The 16,445-nt window shown below is 35.8% G+C and overlaps 1 protein-coding gene and 1 long non-coding RNA gene across 2 annotated transcripts in view; one reads left to right on the top strand and one right to left on the bottom strand.

Annotated features, from left to right (window-relative positions):
- Positions 1-5,264: 5,264 nt before the first annotated feature.
- On the bottom strand, positions 5,265-5,743 carry LOC122134281. The gene is made up of 3 exons (XR_006160599.1): positions 5,589-5,743; positions 5,445-5,491; positions 5,265-5,295 (listed from the first exon to the last, which is right to left on the bottom strand). It is a non-coding gene; the product is annotated as an uncharacterized LOC122134281 (long non-coding RNA).
- Positions 5,744-6,518: 775 nt separating this feature from the next.
- LOC122145982 (tumor necrosis factor receptor superfamily member 14-like) overlaps positions 6,519-16,445 on the top strand; it is a 15,462-nt gene continuing 5,535 nt past the window's right edge. Inside the window, exon 1 of the mRNA XM_042763001.1 lies at positions 6,519-6,537. Coding sequence (XP_042618935.1) covers positions 6,519-6,537 — 19 coding nt within the window. The remainder of the gene's footprint in view (positions 6,538-16,445) is intronic.

The following is a 16,445-nucleotide window of genomic DNA, read 5'->3' as shown; positions in this document are numbered from 1 at the left end:
CCCCGACTCCTAGCGCAAGCCCTCATGGCATTCACTAAATTCCAGGGGTTTCATTACCACGACATAAAATGGGGGTTTCTGAAGGTCTTGGTAAAACGCCCTCTTTCAAAAAAACAAACAAACAAACAAACAAAACAAAAACAAAAACAAAAAAACAAGAGGTCACCGATCATGCGCAGAATGCTGGTTTTTTTTTTTTTTTGCGCGGGCGTTTTATCCCAACAGGATCAACTCAGAGTGATGAAGCAGAAATAAAAGCATACCTACGATGGATAATGAAGGAGAAAACAGTCATACACGTAACGTTAGATATTATATTTTATATCTATTATGTTTTATTGTCTTACAGTTAAGCTATAGAGATTGCTAATGTGTCGTCATCATGACGTATTCCCAGTGGTAAACGCAAAGCATTTTGGGAAACCGCGGCACAAACATAACGCGCCAGACTTCTATACATGGAGGGAAGAACGCTAAACTGGAATAGAAGTGGCGTAAAGCTTAAGAACGGAATATCCTTTTATCGTTTTCCAGCGTGGAAAAATAATAGTACAAGCCATGTTTCAGAGGTGACAAATAGTTGACGAATGGCATGGATAGCAGCAGTAAGGAGCCCAAGATTACCTTCGATAACACTCCACCAAACACGGATGGTGTGTTCAAAGCATTTTCACAAAGGTAAGTTACAATTACTCTCTGTAAATGTTAAGTTGTGGGCAAAAACCAGCGTGTTTTGTTTGACTTTAACCAGACCATTAGCTTAAGTTACCAACGTACCTAAAGCGTAACGTTAATCAGTTTTAAATGTTGTACATCTAGGCTACATAGCAATTTATTTGTTGACTGTGTTTGCAGGCAAACCTGCCTATGAAATGTTGGGAATGTGATCCGACTGGACCCCTTCTCTGTACCTCGGCCATACTGAGGTCAAAGCTACGAACACAGACCGGGTCAAGCCTTTTTGGAGAATTATATACCATGCTAACATCTAATATGTAAATGTTTATTGTTTTCCAAAAGATTTTGTAATGTCTCTTCTCACATGTAATGATTTTTAGCCATGTCTGTAAATAAAATACACAAAGACTGAATGAAATTCTGCCTCCTTTATCTGTATTAAGGAAGAATTGTGCAAAAATCAGTGTTCTTTGGTTGCAAACACAATTACATAACTTAATAGTAGTAAACAATCCAACTTAATTTCAGTTTCTTTACATATTTAACATGTAAACACATTTAGATGAATACATTTACATTATTAAAAAGTCCATAGAAAACTTCGTGTGTGTATGCACTAAACACTTAGTATCATGTAGTTGTAAATATATGGGTGCTGGAAGTTCGGCAAAAGTTTGACGTCCCCTGACCAGTCGCTCTGCTCGTAAGGATCCAGTCCTTTGATTCCCTTTTTTTCTCGTCATATCTCGTCTTTGCATTAGGATTTAGTTTTAGGCGGTATGGTACAACAATGTTTTCTTTATTCCGCTGCATTTTGTACGATTATATTCTGTTTTTTACGCTAATTTTTCATTATTTTCATGCCAGAACACTAGCCTGTTATGCCAAAACCCATGTAAACTGGCCAACACATACCCATAATTCTTTGCGTTCTGATGACGTTGCCGCCCAGTTGGCCAAAAAACATAAAAACAAATATTCTCGAAAACAAATAAACAACCAAAAAATGTAAAACGTGCCATAACGTTAGTACTCTACTTATGTTTTACTTTAAGTTTTACTACAAACCAAACATGGTTATTGACGTCCATGGTAATCACAAAATAATCATGGGTTTGATAAGCCACTCACATTCAGACATGTACAACAGTGCTCCTGTTCACACCTTTCACTCCTCAAATATTTTATATTCTATCTCTTTCTCTGTAGTGTGACAGTCCACTCTTCAGAAAAGTGATGGTTTGGGAGATAATACCTCAGAAGATCCTGTAAGCCCTGAAGCAACCAGTCCTTCAAACATTATCAAATATCTTATGTTCTTTCTGTGTAAATTCAATTTAGGATGGAATTATGAATAATTACAAGAGTTTTCTTTACAAGCAGTGGGCTTTGGAAAAGTACTGAGATGAATAAAATCTGAGGTTTAACTGCAGACTTGTCTTGTGTGATAGAACTCATGATAGAATGGATGTGAAGTCAGTAAACTTATTGAAGTGAAATGGGTATATCATAACTGAATAGTATATTGTAAACATGGAACGATCAGGACAGGTATCTGAAGCCATAACTGTATTAATGTAATCTGACATGAATCACCTGAGATCAGGACGGGGATCTGAAGTCATAACTGTATTAATGTAATCTGACATGAATCACCTGAGATCAGGACGGGGATCTGAAGTCATAACTGTATTAATGTAATCTGACATGAGACACCTGCAGATCAGGACGGGGATCTGAAGCCATAACTGTATTAATGTAATCTGACATGAGACACCTGAGATCAGAACGGGGATCTGAAGCCATAACTGTTTTTATGTAATCTGACGTGAATCACCTGAGATCAGGACAGGGATCTGAAGCCATAACTGTATTAATGTAATCTGACGTGAAACACCTGAGATCAGGACAGGGATCTGAAGTTATATCTCTACAGGTGATTAACGAACATTTTTAAATTAGCCACCAAATTATCATAATTTTTGTAAGTTAACAACGATGCCACCTCAGTAAATTAGTAAAATATTAAATTGAGTTATTGCCTATATAACATTTTAATATAAATGATTGTATGGAATAAACGTAACAGAAATAATAAAGATGTAAAGGCATCTCTTATTCAAACTCGCTCACTCCCACTCTCGCTTCCAGCGCGATGCTACTCCGCATTGGATTGTGTGAAATAGTGCTTCAGCGAGTGTACATCGGTAGACATTCTCTGGTTGTACACTTGAAATCAGAATGAATTGTGGGTAAAAAGTAGTGAACGAATGTAGGGAATGAAGTCGTTCACTCAGAATTCGGACAGCACTACAAAATGGCTGAGACCCGATATTGGGCGATATTGGATATTTTGGGCGTCGTGACGTCATTACTTGGCGTGGCCGCCATGTTGATGGCCTTCTTTACTGCTACTCGGACTACTGCGCAGTGTTTAGACATACTCCCTCTCAGCCGTGTGTCTTAATTTGATTTAATTAAAAATCTATTTCAACCATGGTAAAAACCGTTGCTTGCGTGTGTATTGGGATGGGGTGTGATAGCGCAAGCACATAATCGCCCTTTGAAAAAAAATGGATTAACTTTCCACTGCGAAATGGATTCCTGCTTGGAGGCGTGGACCACGGAGACCAAGTGAGGTATGATATCTGAAAGTATTAATTTATATAGCTTAAGTAAAACACTGAAAATAAGGGGAAATTTCCTGGGTTACTCATCCAAAAATACGGTGGACGAAATTTCTACATTCAGCTTTCTGTTGCTATATCCTCTGCTGACAGCAAAAATTCGTACTACCAAACTGCTGCATTAACTAAGCGAGATTGTGAAGCTATGTCTAACGTGACTTTGCTTACATTGGTGTGAAATCGTGTTCTCACAACAACCACGCTGTTATCTTAAAAAGGCCAATATCACGCTAAGGTTGCTTTCAAGTAACGTTAAGCAAAACGATGGTTTTGAAAATATCTGTTTTGCTGGAAGGGCAACTGTGTAGCAACAGGACAACAGCACAGAGACTGACAGGTCCGATGGAAGGGCTAACGGGATATTTTACAGGAAAATACTAAAAACGGGGAAGACAGCGGGAAAAAGAGCTCAAAAATACATGAGAACCCCGGAAAAAAAACAGGAGGGTTGACAGCTACTAACTAAACTTTTGAAACACATAAGTTAGTTAAAAGTACATGTGAATGGTTGTTAGCACTAACGGTTACTAAACTAGCAACTAGGCGGAGTGCAGTTTACCTTTGGTTGCCGGATTTATGATCTGCAGCTCCTTAACCCATCCATTTGTGAAACTGCACATGAGGACTCCAATGACTTGTAGCTTCGGAACTGTTTCTGAAGTGTAGGCGCTCACACAAAAAACAACAAGGTAGACGAAGATATCTGTAATGCAAAAATTTGCAAAAGTGCGGCAGCAACTCGTCGTCGTCGGTGCTCCACTCTTTGTTGGGATTTTCATATTGATCCAAACCGTTAATAGTGCCGATTTTTGTCCACATACCGATCCCTGGCATCCCTACTTAGCGTTTATCCCTGTAAATCCCACAACCTTTTCGCGAATTTTAACATATTTTTTATTTCTCCCAACCTCTGTTTCTTCTCGTTGCCCGCGGCGCGAGTCGACTTGCTGTATGTTTACATTCACGAGGCCATCAACATGGCCGCCACATCCCAGAATGCAACGCGGCCCCCAAGCCCTTATAGTGGATAGGGAGCGGTTTCGGGCTGGCCCATGATGAACACAGTATGTTATTGCATTTCACAAAAGAAAAAAGTTATCTTGCCATATTCTCTTGATTGCAGTTGATGTTGGAATCAGTGTATCCATGGTCACTCCAGAAAAAAAACTACATTGCGGATTTACATTTGCCAGAAAGAAGCTGGCTGGTCACTGATTTCTTTGTGATTAATGGCTCATAAAACATGGGGACATCATCGTGTAGTTTTTATTAAAAAATTTAAAACATTTTTTTATAAAATCAACCATACACTTTTAACATTATTAGAGTCCTTGATGTCAGCACATACTCCTCTGTTTTCTTTAGAGGGGGGAAAAAAAAACAAAAAAACTGTTGTGATTCTGTGGAAAGAAAAGCATAATTAATCCTTTGTTCCACTGATGTGCTTAAGCACATAATGTAATCTGTAAAAAGGCCTGTATGTCCTGTATGACTCAACACAAAATTGGCCTGTGTAATTGTAATTGTCCTGTGTTTTTTTTTTTTTTTTTTTTTTACTACCCACAATGGTCTTTTAATTTCACTGCACTACTTGTGTCATTTAATTGAGCAATGAGAACAATGAGCAATGAGAGGTTTTAGACTAGTGATAGATGCTAATGTTTTTTTTTTTAAACCTTTGTACATTTTGGTTCACAAAGGAAGTTGATCTTGTTGTCATTTGGAAATTCTGGGGCATAGATTCTGAAATGTCAGGACCTTTACTAAGCACTTTTTCAAAGGAAGAACTACACAACAGGTTTCATGTGAGCACTCTTATATAATATAATATAATATAATATAATAAAGATCTTATTGATCAGCTGTTGGATCTTACCTGTTAATACTGTTTTTCCAAAGTCAAAGTAGGTCCAGCTGAGGACTGCCATTTCTTTAAAAAGAATAATAAATAAAATAAGCTTTATGTACTTTTATTTTGAAAGACAAACATCAATATTTAGTAAGGTACTTCCTATTATAATCCTATTTTGAAATGTTTGACTGCATTAATAAAGAAGAAGAGGTCAAAAATTCACTTACCGATTCATCATCCTCAGTTGCTTGTTGTGGGGTGCGACAGAAACCTGCTATATAAAAAAGTATTAGTACTGCTAATGTTAATTATAGTAACGTTAAAATTATATAGTATAATATATAATTTTATAGTAAGAATTTAGTTCTTACGTTTCTTAGAGCGCCTTGCTTTATGTTTTCTGATGCATGCTAATTTAACAGCAGCCACAGCCACAACAGCTACAAGAAGTGTAATTGTGACTACAACTATAAGACCAACCGAAGTCACTTCTCACATTCAGCATCAGAGGACGATGTTCCTGCTTTTATTTGTTTTTTTTTTTTTTTTTCTGTAAGTCCCATAGCTCACATCTGAAAGAGATTTAATTCAGTAATTAATTTTAGTCTATCCAGGTTTTAGAATAATCTTATAAATGAAATTGTGGACACTTAAAATGATCTGTGGACACTTCTCACTTTGAATGTGGTAGGGCAGGCCTTTAGAGAGCCATTTGAATAAGTTCCATCTATGCAGCCAGCACATAAAGTATCAGTAAATGCTGTTCCTGTAAAAATATAAAATGTATATAAATTGTCATTAAACTGTTTTTGTTGTAATTACTAGGGTTAAATACATTAGCTAAAACACATTTTGCATGCATTTTGTCCCTGTTTTTAAAATTCTACAATTGAGTATATACTGTATACACTCACCTGATTGTTTAATATATTGTCCAGGTTACATTTACTGTGTTCCACTGCTAATGCACAGGTGCCTTTACTTAGTTTAAGCAAATGGAATCCTTCCTGAGGCTCACAATTGTATCTGCAGAGCGTGTACAGGCCTTTTTTCACTTTTAAGTGTGGACTGTGGACACAAAAACAAAACAAAATCATCATATTGAAAGTGTAAATACATTAGACAGCACTTCCTTATTACAGTTTTATATCTCTTTACCATGAAGTTAATGGGCACACACCTGTTTTACACACAGTGCAGGAAAAACATTCTGTGAGTCCATTGGGTTCATCTGTGTAAGTTGATTCAGGACAAGGAACACAGCATGTTGTTCTCGTGTCAATAGTACAATCCCAATAAACATGGTTCCCTACAAGAAAGGTAAACCAAGTTTTTTTTTTCTTTAAAGAAAGTGATTACATATATTACAAACATAGTCATGGAAACTTTTTTGCTCAAGTGACGTATTTGCTGCATCACATGACTTATCAGCTGATTTGACATTTCTAGTCATACATGTCTTACAGCCAAAATGTTTTTAACAACATAGCCATAACAGCATTTTAACAAAACTGAATCAATAGTGTAAATGACTTGTGTAATATACATTTGAAAACAGTGTATCTTTGTGATTCGCTGTCTTTAAAACAACTTTTAACATTAAAATTTTGACTTTTTTGAACTATTTAGGGCATCTATAAACTCTTATTATTTGGTAATTGGTTAACATTACTCAAAGCCAGAATACGCTACACAACTTTTAAAATCTTAACAGATTTGAAAACACTAGGCATTATACATTATGGTTACTGAAGGAAACCTGGACTTAAATATTAAACATGTTTGATCTTCAACTGGATAGAATCATAACCTGAAGATAAAAAATCCTGAGTGTTTACCATCATACATTATTTTCTGCTAAATCTGTCAATTCTGCCTGCCCACAAGGTGCAGACTGGCTCTGACTTTCGGCAACTAACATCAACTTCTCCAGACCTGAAAACATGGGCAAAAATCTGTCCAAAGTTTGTGTGTAGTGTATATCCAGCTTTTTGTGTTTGACAGAATCGCAAAGTAAGAAACATTGTGTACTTTACCAGGGGCACACATGGAGGCACGCATTCTCCCATTTAGATCATATTCAAGCACGGGGCACATCCACAAGAAGCAAAGTTCAAAATATTAGTGCGATCGATGACAGCAAATGAGTGGATTAATAGGTCCTCTAGTAATGAACATGTCCATATAAAGTGGCAATGACGGATTATTTAAGTCCGATTTTTTATGTCCATCAAAGAGCGGGAAAAACGTTTCACCCTCAAGATTTACATTCTGAACCATCTTCTTTCATTTTCACAACGTTCAACATTAACTACTGAGTTAGGATCCCGGTTCTTGCATTCCCTGTTCACTGAAGGTACTGTAGGTCTCTGTTCCCTATGCAATATAAAGGCTATTTTAAGATCCTAGATGATCTGTTGGATGGAGACTGAAGATGCTTTGGTCAGAAAAACGCCACCAAACTCCTTCTTCCTCCTGCATACTCGGCCATGACCCTCTCTTGAGTAGTCAGTAATCAGTTAAAATTCTGTTAAGAGTTAAAACAATAAATAAGAGTTAAAAAGTTATAGCTAATGAGAAAAGCAAAAAAAAAAAAAAAAAACAGCAAATACATAATCATTTCACATGCAGAGGTTGATCAATTATCAATCTATAATACACAGTAGCAAAAAAGGCTAAATTATTTCTAAGGTCTGAAAAAGAACAAAAATGGCTATGCAAAAATAATGTAAGAGAGACAAAATAATAAGAAAATAATATAACTAACAGTACGCATTTATTAAGACAATGCGATACATATCACAGGTCTGCACAATGGGAGCACACAAGGGTTGGAGTAAATCTTTTTCATTTTACCATTTTAGACCTAAAAGAGAAATAAACTAGGATATTCCAGTTTAATTAAGTTCCTCGCTTGTTCTGTGTGGGCTTCATTTCTATTTTAGGGCTTACCATGAACAACAGAACATGTCAAACATAATCCAATCAAGCTTAGGATTCATACTTCAAAGCTAGTTAGAACATATCAGTTGTGCTCAAAATTTTATTTACAACCCTTGGTAAATATGTTATAAAGAAGGCGTGTGAAAATAAGCCTGCATCTGTTTATCAATCTTGATCTTTCATTTCAAAAAATGTAAAAAAACCGAGGAAAAAGTGAAAATGTGAGGAAGAACAAAAAAAAAAATCAACATTACGAATAAATATTTTTTCTCTAGTACACAAATGGCCCCAATTAGTTGGTACCCCCTAGGGATTCCTAATGCATTACAATAGCTCTGAAGATATCTCCCTATTCATATTTGCGATTTTTAATCACACCAGCGTGGACAGTGGAACATGAAATTATCCCCGCCATGGCTGCCTGTTTCACAGGGAATATAAATATGAGGGAACACAAGGCCAAATTCCCTTAATCATTGTCAACCCGGAGTAAAATCAAAGAATTATATTTCTGAAGTGCATCCCAAAACATTGATTAAACATTCCATAAGTAGAAAGGTACACTGTAAGAAAAGAGCTAAAGTGTTGAAAATTTGACCATTTCCCACACATCAGGCCAATAATTAGAATTTCAAACCACTAAAACTATCTACAAATTTTGCACTGGACGAAGGATGCATATATTTTGTCTTAAAAAGCAATGTGAGGAGGATAGTTTGCAAAATAGTTGATGGTTGGAAAATAGTTGAGTCTCAAGGTCAGAAGTCTCAAACTAATTCTATCAAACGCATCCTACATCACATTTTGTTTGGAGGGTTTCAAGAAAAATCAAGAAAAGAAAATTCTCTCATTCAAAAACTCCAGCATATTTTAAAACACACAAACTAAAAATTTAACATTTTAGCAGCAAACACTCAAGTTGTTTGCTGATAGCAAAAACGGAGAGTCTCAGAAGGAGTTTCTTCCCTCACGTTATCAGACTACTAAATATGGACATTAAACACACTGTTCTTTCTTCCCTCTACTTATCAGACTCACTAAACTATATCGGTGACATTAACACACAATGCCACTTAGAGACTCTGGTAGTGTAGGGTTAACCCAATAACTCTTTGCACACTGCACTTTTTTAGAGATAACCATAGCTATGCCAACATCCTCACTGTACATTGTTTACATCTCTACACATCATCTGAGTAGCAGTCTGTGTGTAGCATCTCTGCAAATCATCTGTGTAGTAGTCTTTTTTGTATATTTCATTATTTGTATTTAATTTTCTCTTATTTTTTTGCACAGTCTAAAAAGAGTACACCAGACCTACATCTCACTGCTTGTTGTATGCCATATAACTTGTATGTGACAAATAAAATCTTGAATCTTGAATCAAGATGGGTGCACACAGGGATAAAAAGTACCCCATTTGTACAATTAATTATACTGCTGGATCTTTAATGTTTTGGGCATATTTTCTCCCTAGCTAGAGAAATCCTGGATTTTTCTATCTCGTTCAGATACATGGCATCATGGATTCTATCAAATACCACACAGATAAAAAAAATGAAAAACTAACTGTCCATGCTAGAAATCTTATAACTGGCCAAGGTTGGATCTTCCAACGGGACAATGATCCAAAAAACAAACATCAAAATCAAAACAAAAATGGGTCACTGAAAAAATAACCAAGTTTCGGCCATGGCCATCCCAGTTACCTGACCTGAACCCTATAAAAAATAAGTGGAGTGAACAAAAGAGGAAAAGCATCAACATGTATCTGGAAATCAGAAGGGCCTGGATGAAGGAATGTCTCTGATCTCTTGTCAGATGTTCTCCAAAATCTTCAGGCATTATGGGTTAAATGCCTCTGTGCATTAAATGTAATGCGTGTTTTTAGACTTCAGAAATTGTTATTTATGAATATAAATGAAGCACAAAATGAAAACCAAAAGGTCTAAAATAAAAAAAACATCTAATAGTTTTTAGACTTCAGAAATTGTTATTTATGAATATAAATGAAGAGTGGACACACTTATAAAGAGTTTTGCAAGTGTATCTTGACAAATTTCATATGTGACAAAAAGACGGTGTTGCATAACCACATTTTCAAAAACTGCGTCATTATTTCTACTCAAAAGCATAATGCCACACAGACATAATTTTAGTAAAACACTAGTTTTACTAACTGTAAAATCAAGAACTAGACATAATCAACAGAAAAAAATTCTCACCAAAGAAAGAAACAGTCTATTCCTCCTGTCTGTCCAGCCACAGAGTTAATGACGGTGTAACAGGGTTGGCAGGTTTTCACAACAAAACCTGCCCAACTGCTACTCTCTCTCGTGAAGCCAACAAGGAAGTGACGGGCCGCTTAGGCTGGCTGCAAAAGGGAGTCAATCCCATAGACTCCCCATGTTAAAATGCCCAACTTTACAGCAGTAAAAACCTTGTTTACATCCTTGTTCAAAAAATTATTTTGGTCTATATAGCTAATTTTGCCCTTCATGACAACTGTGAGGGGGCTGAATTTTTTTTATAACTTCATCCGTTTAAATTATAATAAGCCTTAAATCCCTGCATAACTAAGGCGTGGCCACTTGAGTGACAGGTGGATTGCCGCTGCTGACACTGCCGTCGAGCTAGCGTGGGCGTGGCTTCAGCAACCAGCTCCTGCCTTTTTGCCCATTTTCGATTATCCGGGAGAGTCGCGCGGTGACACGCTGCCAAGATGGCGACGGCCCGCTGAGCTTTAAAAAATGCTCTTCAGGAGTCTACGGGTGACGTCACGGACGTTACGTCCATGTTTTTATATAGTCTATGGTAAATACCATAGACAGTAAAAGAAATGGAGACAGCGACCCCGTTGGATTCAACGGAGACAAGTGAAGTCAATTAGAAGCACGCACTTTCCTGGGGGTCGAGCGTACTGCGCAGACTCAAACTGAGCTTGATGACGTAAATGTCACGTGAGCAACCTGTCTGACACAATAGTATGTTCCTGCACAACTGGAGGCTGCAGTTTCAGGACCACAGATCTAGGACTCAGCCCGCAGTCTAGGACCCTATTTTTTCGTGTGACAGCGCCACCTACCGTATGGATGATATAGCGATGGCTGCAGTTTTCAGGACCGCAGTTCTAGACCCCTGTTTGGTTTAGTTTGTAGTCCACATTAGTTTGTATATACATCAATATATTAATCTCAGTAGTTTTGTTTTTAAATGTGATTTTTATGATGCATCAGAGGTAATTACTAAGTGTGCTTTGAGTGACAATTTAATTTAAACAACCTAGAATTTACACAAAATATAAATGTGCATTTATTTGATCAAAAATGCAGAAAAAAACTGTAATCTTGCAAAATGTTATTAGAATATAAAATAATGGATTCTATTTAAATATCCTTTAAAATATAATTTATTTCTGTGATGCAAAGCTGAATTTCCATCCCCCATGACTCCAGTATAAAGTGTCACATGATCCTTCAGAAATCATTCTAATATTCTGATTTATTATTAGAATAATCAATCTTGGCAACAGCCAAATATTTTTTTGGAAGCTATGATACTTTTTTCAGGATTCTTTGATGAATAAAAAAGTTAAAAAGAAGAGCATTTATTTAAAATAGAAAATGCTGGAATTCAGCGTTGCATCACAAGACATAAATATATTTTTCTAAGGATATTTTAATCGAAACCATATATTTGATATTATAATATACATTTTGCAAAGATTACCCTTTTTTCTGGTATTTTGGATCAAATAAATGCAGCCTTGATGAGCAGAAGAGACTTCTTTAAACAACATTACAAGTATTACTGATTCCAAACTTTTGAACCATAGTGTATAATTATCTATTATATAATATATTTCTAAGTATATAATATCTATGTGTGGTCACTTTTGCGGACTAAACAGCACCGAAAGCGAACCCCTTTTCCCATCAGTTGCTGCAGGGATAGACATGTGCTGTTAGGCTTCAACCTTAGCAGAAAGAGAGACGCGCGAGATGAGACAGAGGAGAGATAGAGAGATAATATAAGAAACATGTTGTTTAACAATATTCAAACTGGAAACACTACATACATACTATATATATATAATTATAATATAGAATATGATATATATATATATATGATTTAACACTTATGCACTGATGGAGTTTTAGAGCGAGAGCCAAAACGATAATATCATGTCCTGACATAGCTAATTACAAAACTTCAAGATGGTGTAAGTAGAAAAGTAGGCAATACACACCAATTGGAATGATCTCCCTCTTTCCTCATTGTTTTGTCAATTCTTTCTATTAAATATTCTGCACTTTCATGGAACTAGTTAGGCAGAGAACAATTCACTTGGGATAACAGAATATCAGTAGCAAAATGGTTGCTACTAGCATTGTGCAAAAATAATTCTATATTGATCTCTGAACTGAAATGACATAATCTGGACCAGAAAAGTGAAACGACTTGTTAGAATATTTTGAGATCATGAAAATATCCCGAGTGCCTTTTTAAATCTCTCGCTCCTACATGCAAAGACCCAACGCAATCCATAAAATCACTTCATATTGGCCATGCAGCAAACATGACAGAAACTAAACACATGATAACCACTGGACTGTATGTTGGAGTAGGCCGCAGATTAGGCCAAATTGTAACAAGCTAGGTAAAACTGCCAAATCGCCTCATTCATCAGATGCAAAAACAATGCCCAAAACAACCGGCTAACACAACTAGTCAGTCAAGTGCAGGTAATTATGAACGATATTTTATACTTTAAATATGGTTAAACACGACGAGTAAATTAAGCCAGTATTCCCAGTTAATACCCAATTACAAAAAAAAAAGGGGGGCTGCAGGTAAATCTTACAAACATATACACAACCATGCTCTGTTCTCTGGATAAGTTATATGTAATGTGCTGGCCTGATTCACTTATCATACTTCTGTTCAATTAAAACTCAACACGGAATTTTATGAACATCATGGCCACAGAATACACGTCGTAAAAGTAATTATCAAAATAGCTCATGAATTCTTAATTGGTGGGAATTACTTATTAATTCATAGGTAGCATTCCACGATGTAAACTTGCACCTTTAAACGTTATAAAATAAAACTTAATTAGTAAATTATCGGTACTCAACCGTCTGATTGCTGTCACCGGCACAGGGTCGTCCATACTTTAATTTAATGTTTGATCCAGCCTCCAGCTAACAATTTAATGTTCTGAGATACAGGTTCCTAACGTTCCTTGTTGGTTGCTGGGGACGTTATTTAACCACATTCCTAAAAATTGGATAATGTCCAGTTTGTTTTTTAATGTTCTCTAGGAACGTTATTTTTATGGTTAGCAAGACGTTCCTAAAACGTTCTTGAAACCCTAAAGTTCATAAATAATATAGCTTTCTCTGAACTTTTATTTAGAATTTTTCAAAAACCGTTTTTCAAATGTCCATTTGCTTAATGTTTCCCAGTAACGTCTATTTTATGGTTATCATAAACGTTCCTAAATAACGTAAATCTATGACAACCTAAATTCATATAAAAACATATATACTTTCTATGAACGTTTATTTCGACCGTTCCAAAAATCGTTAAATGTCCAGTTTGCTTAACGTTCCAGAATGGTATTTGTTTTTATGGTCACATAAACGTTCCTATCACCGTTCTTGCAACTACATTTCATAAAAACTATAACATCTACTGAACGTTTATCTGGAACATCCCGACAGGAACGTTAAAATTTCCATTTGGGGCGGAACGGTTGTCTGGAACGTTATTTTTATTCGTTACCAGAAATGTCCTTACAATGTTTCTTTCCGACTTACAATTTATTAAAATAAACATTCTATAAACATTCATGTTGACTTACAAGTGGGCTTAATAAAATGTTATTTTCAGGCTATAGCACTTTTGCAACATTCTCTTTCACATAATGTATTAACACACATTCAAGACAACAGCAAGCATAGAAGTTACATGTTGCATTTCAACAGGTATCTGAAATAGTAAAGATATCGCTTTTACAAAATCTCATTAAACAGATTGAAACTACTCGGTGAAAACATTGCATATCATGTAAAAAAAAATGATAGTCCCCGTAGATCGCAAATTGTAATCTAATCACCTTAAACCACAGCTTAATGTGTTTTTTGAATTTGCTATAATTTATTTTAGTTTGTGCTGGGTATGGTATATTTGCATTCTAATGATAGGAATTGATTCTTTAATGGATTTGTTTTGGATTGCGTAATGTAGCTAATATTTAAAACCACAAAGACAAATAAACATCATAAAAACCTTGATTTTCACTCAGGGGCTTTAATATTTAGTTTAATATTTAGGACAATGAACATAACTTCATAGCTAAAATATAAAACCTCATCATATAAGTGCGTTTTATTCATTGAACACTTCTATCAGAATTGTGTTGGGGTTATGGGTGCTAGAACCCATCTAGCACGTCGGGAACTGTCCGGATCTCCTCCACGCTCCATCTGATAAAGTAAACAGATTGGCGATGTTCATAACGTGTTTTATTACAAAATTCCTATGAAATAATAAGTCTACTGCCTAAACTTCAATTGCAAAGACAAAATGATGAAATTTAAAACTAATAATACGTGTCTAAGATTAATACAATTACATTCAAAATGGGTTGGAACAACATGAGGTGTGAGTAACCTGACATGAATTTGAATTTTTTAGTGGTTCAACTATGTCAACTTAGTGTGTTCATTTAGTTATTTTTCCTCTAACCGACACCACGTGTCCGTTTAACCGATTATTAACCGTTATTCCGCCGCCAGATATATTTGAAATTAGAATTTATTACATTCAGAACGGATCATTGTCTGGACCCTTTAAGAAATATCAACATTGTATTAATTTTACAAGTGCAAAAAGCCGCGCTAACAACAGAACATGAGGATTCAATGGCTTCAAATCACATCACACACCTGCAGCGCTTCTGCGGGAGGAAAGAACAGAATAAAGTTGGCTCTATATATATATACAAACAAAAATAGGCCTATCGAGAAATATCATTTTTTTTACTTAATATATTATGAAATAATATATGTCTAACAAAAATCAGTTTCGGTTAATTTTTTTTGGCTGCAGCAAAAGAAACTACAGCCGAAACGGCATCCTATATTTTTTCTTTAGGCTTATTTTACACAAAAAAGATTTGTTTTTATTGTGATCCACAAATAAAGCAAACCGTTTACCATGCCGAGTTATCTTTACACTAACCCGAGTATTTTGCGGCTTTCACTGTTAGAAGGAAAACTCCAGTTGCTTGTCACTGGAGCTGCATGCACTGCTCAACTTAAGCTTTGCTACTTTTACACTGCAGCCTGTTCATCTCATAAATATACATTCCACTCAACAGTGGGGGAAAACCAAACTGCTCAGTTAAATAGCGATTAAAATTAGTGCTGGGTTAAGTGTTTCACCCAGGTACCACCGAATGTTATGCCAAACATTTTGATATTGGAACGTGAATGAAGTACCTAATAAATAATAAGTTGGCATTCAAATAAAACCACCCAGCGTGAATACGAAACATTTTTAATGGTTGTGTCGAATGATAGACCCCACCTGGTTTCAGTTTCGTTTCGCCTAAATTAATTCCTTTTGGCCTTGTTGTTTATATTGCTATAACTTCTGAAAATGGGTGGCCAGGGGTCTGTTCTGCTTAAACATTAATTGAAATGATGTGTGTGAGTGAGGGGAACTAAATAGCCTAGCTAAGTTTACAGTTTATTATAATGATTTTAAACATTTCGTGTCGGCATCAGACCTATTTCTGAATTAAATAATAAAAAACTCTAAAAAACTAAAAACTAAAAACATGTATACACGTAGCATATTTTAACCATGCAGCAAACCTTTAAATATTTGATAAATTACGATCAATAAGATAAATGACTGTTTTTAAATAATACCGTTTAACACTGATGTTTTATCTGTCAAATATCTTAACAGTCGTTTAATGGTTAACCGGTTAAAAGAACACTCATTCTAGCATCAACTATTCAGTAATTTCTGCTGCGGCGTGATCTGAGAAAAATGTTGCCAATAAATATCTAAAGTTCTAACTTTTCTGACCTAACGTTGGGCCTTGGGATGAGCTGGTATAAAAAATCTGCTGAGCATCTTTTTCACATAAGCTTAAGTCGTGCCAGGACATCTATAGAGGCGATGAATGATACTGATATTGATTCCGAATCACAAAACACAAGCAATATAGCCACGGCGCGTGACAAGGTTAACTCCCCTTAAAC

Source organism: Cyprinus carpio, chromosome A8 (assembly GCF_018340385.1).
Source record: "Cyprinus carpio isolate SPL01 chromosome A8, ASM1834038v1, whole genome shotgun sequence".
Taxonomy (NCBI): Eukaryota; Metazoa; Chordata; class Actinopteri; order Cypriniformes; family Cyprinidae; genus Cyprinus; species Cyprinus carpio.
Note: the sequence above shows the minus strand (reverse complement) of the source record. Positions and strands in the feature narration are given on the sequence as shown.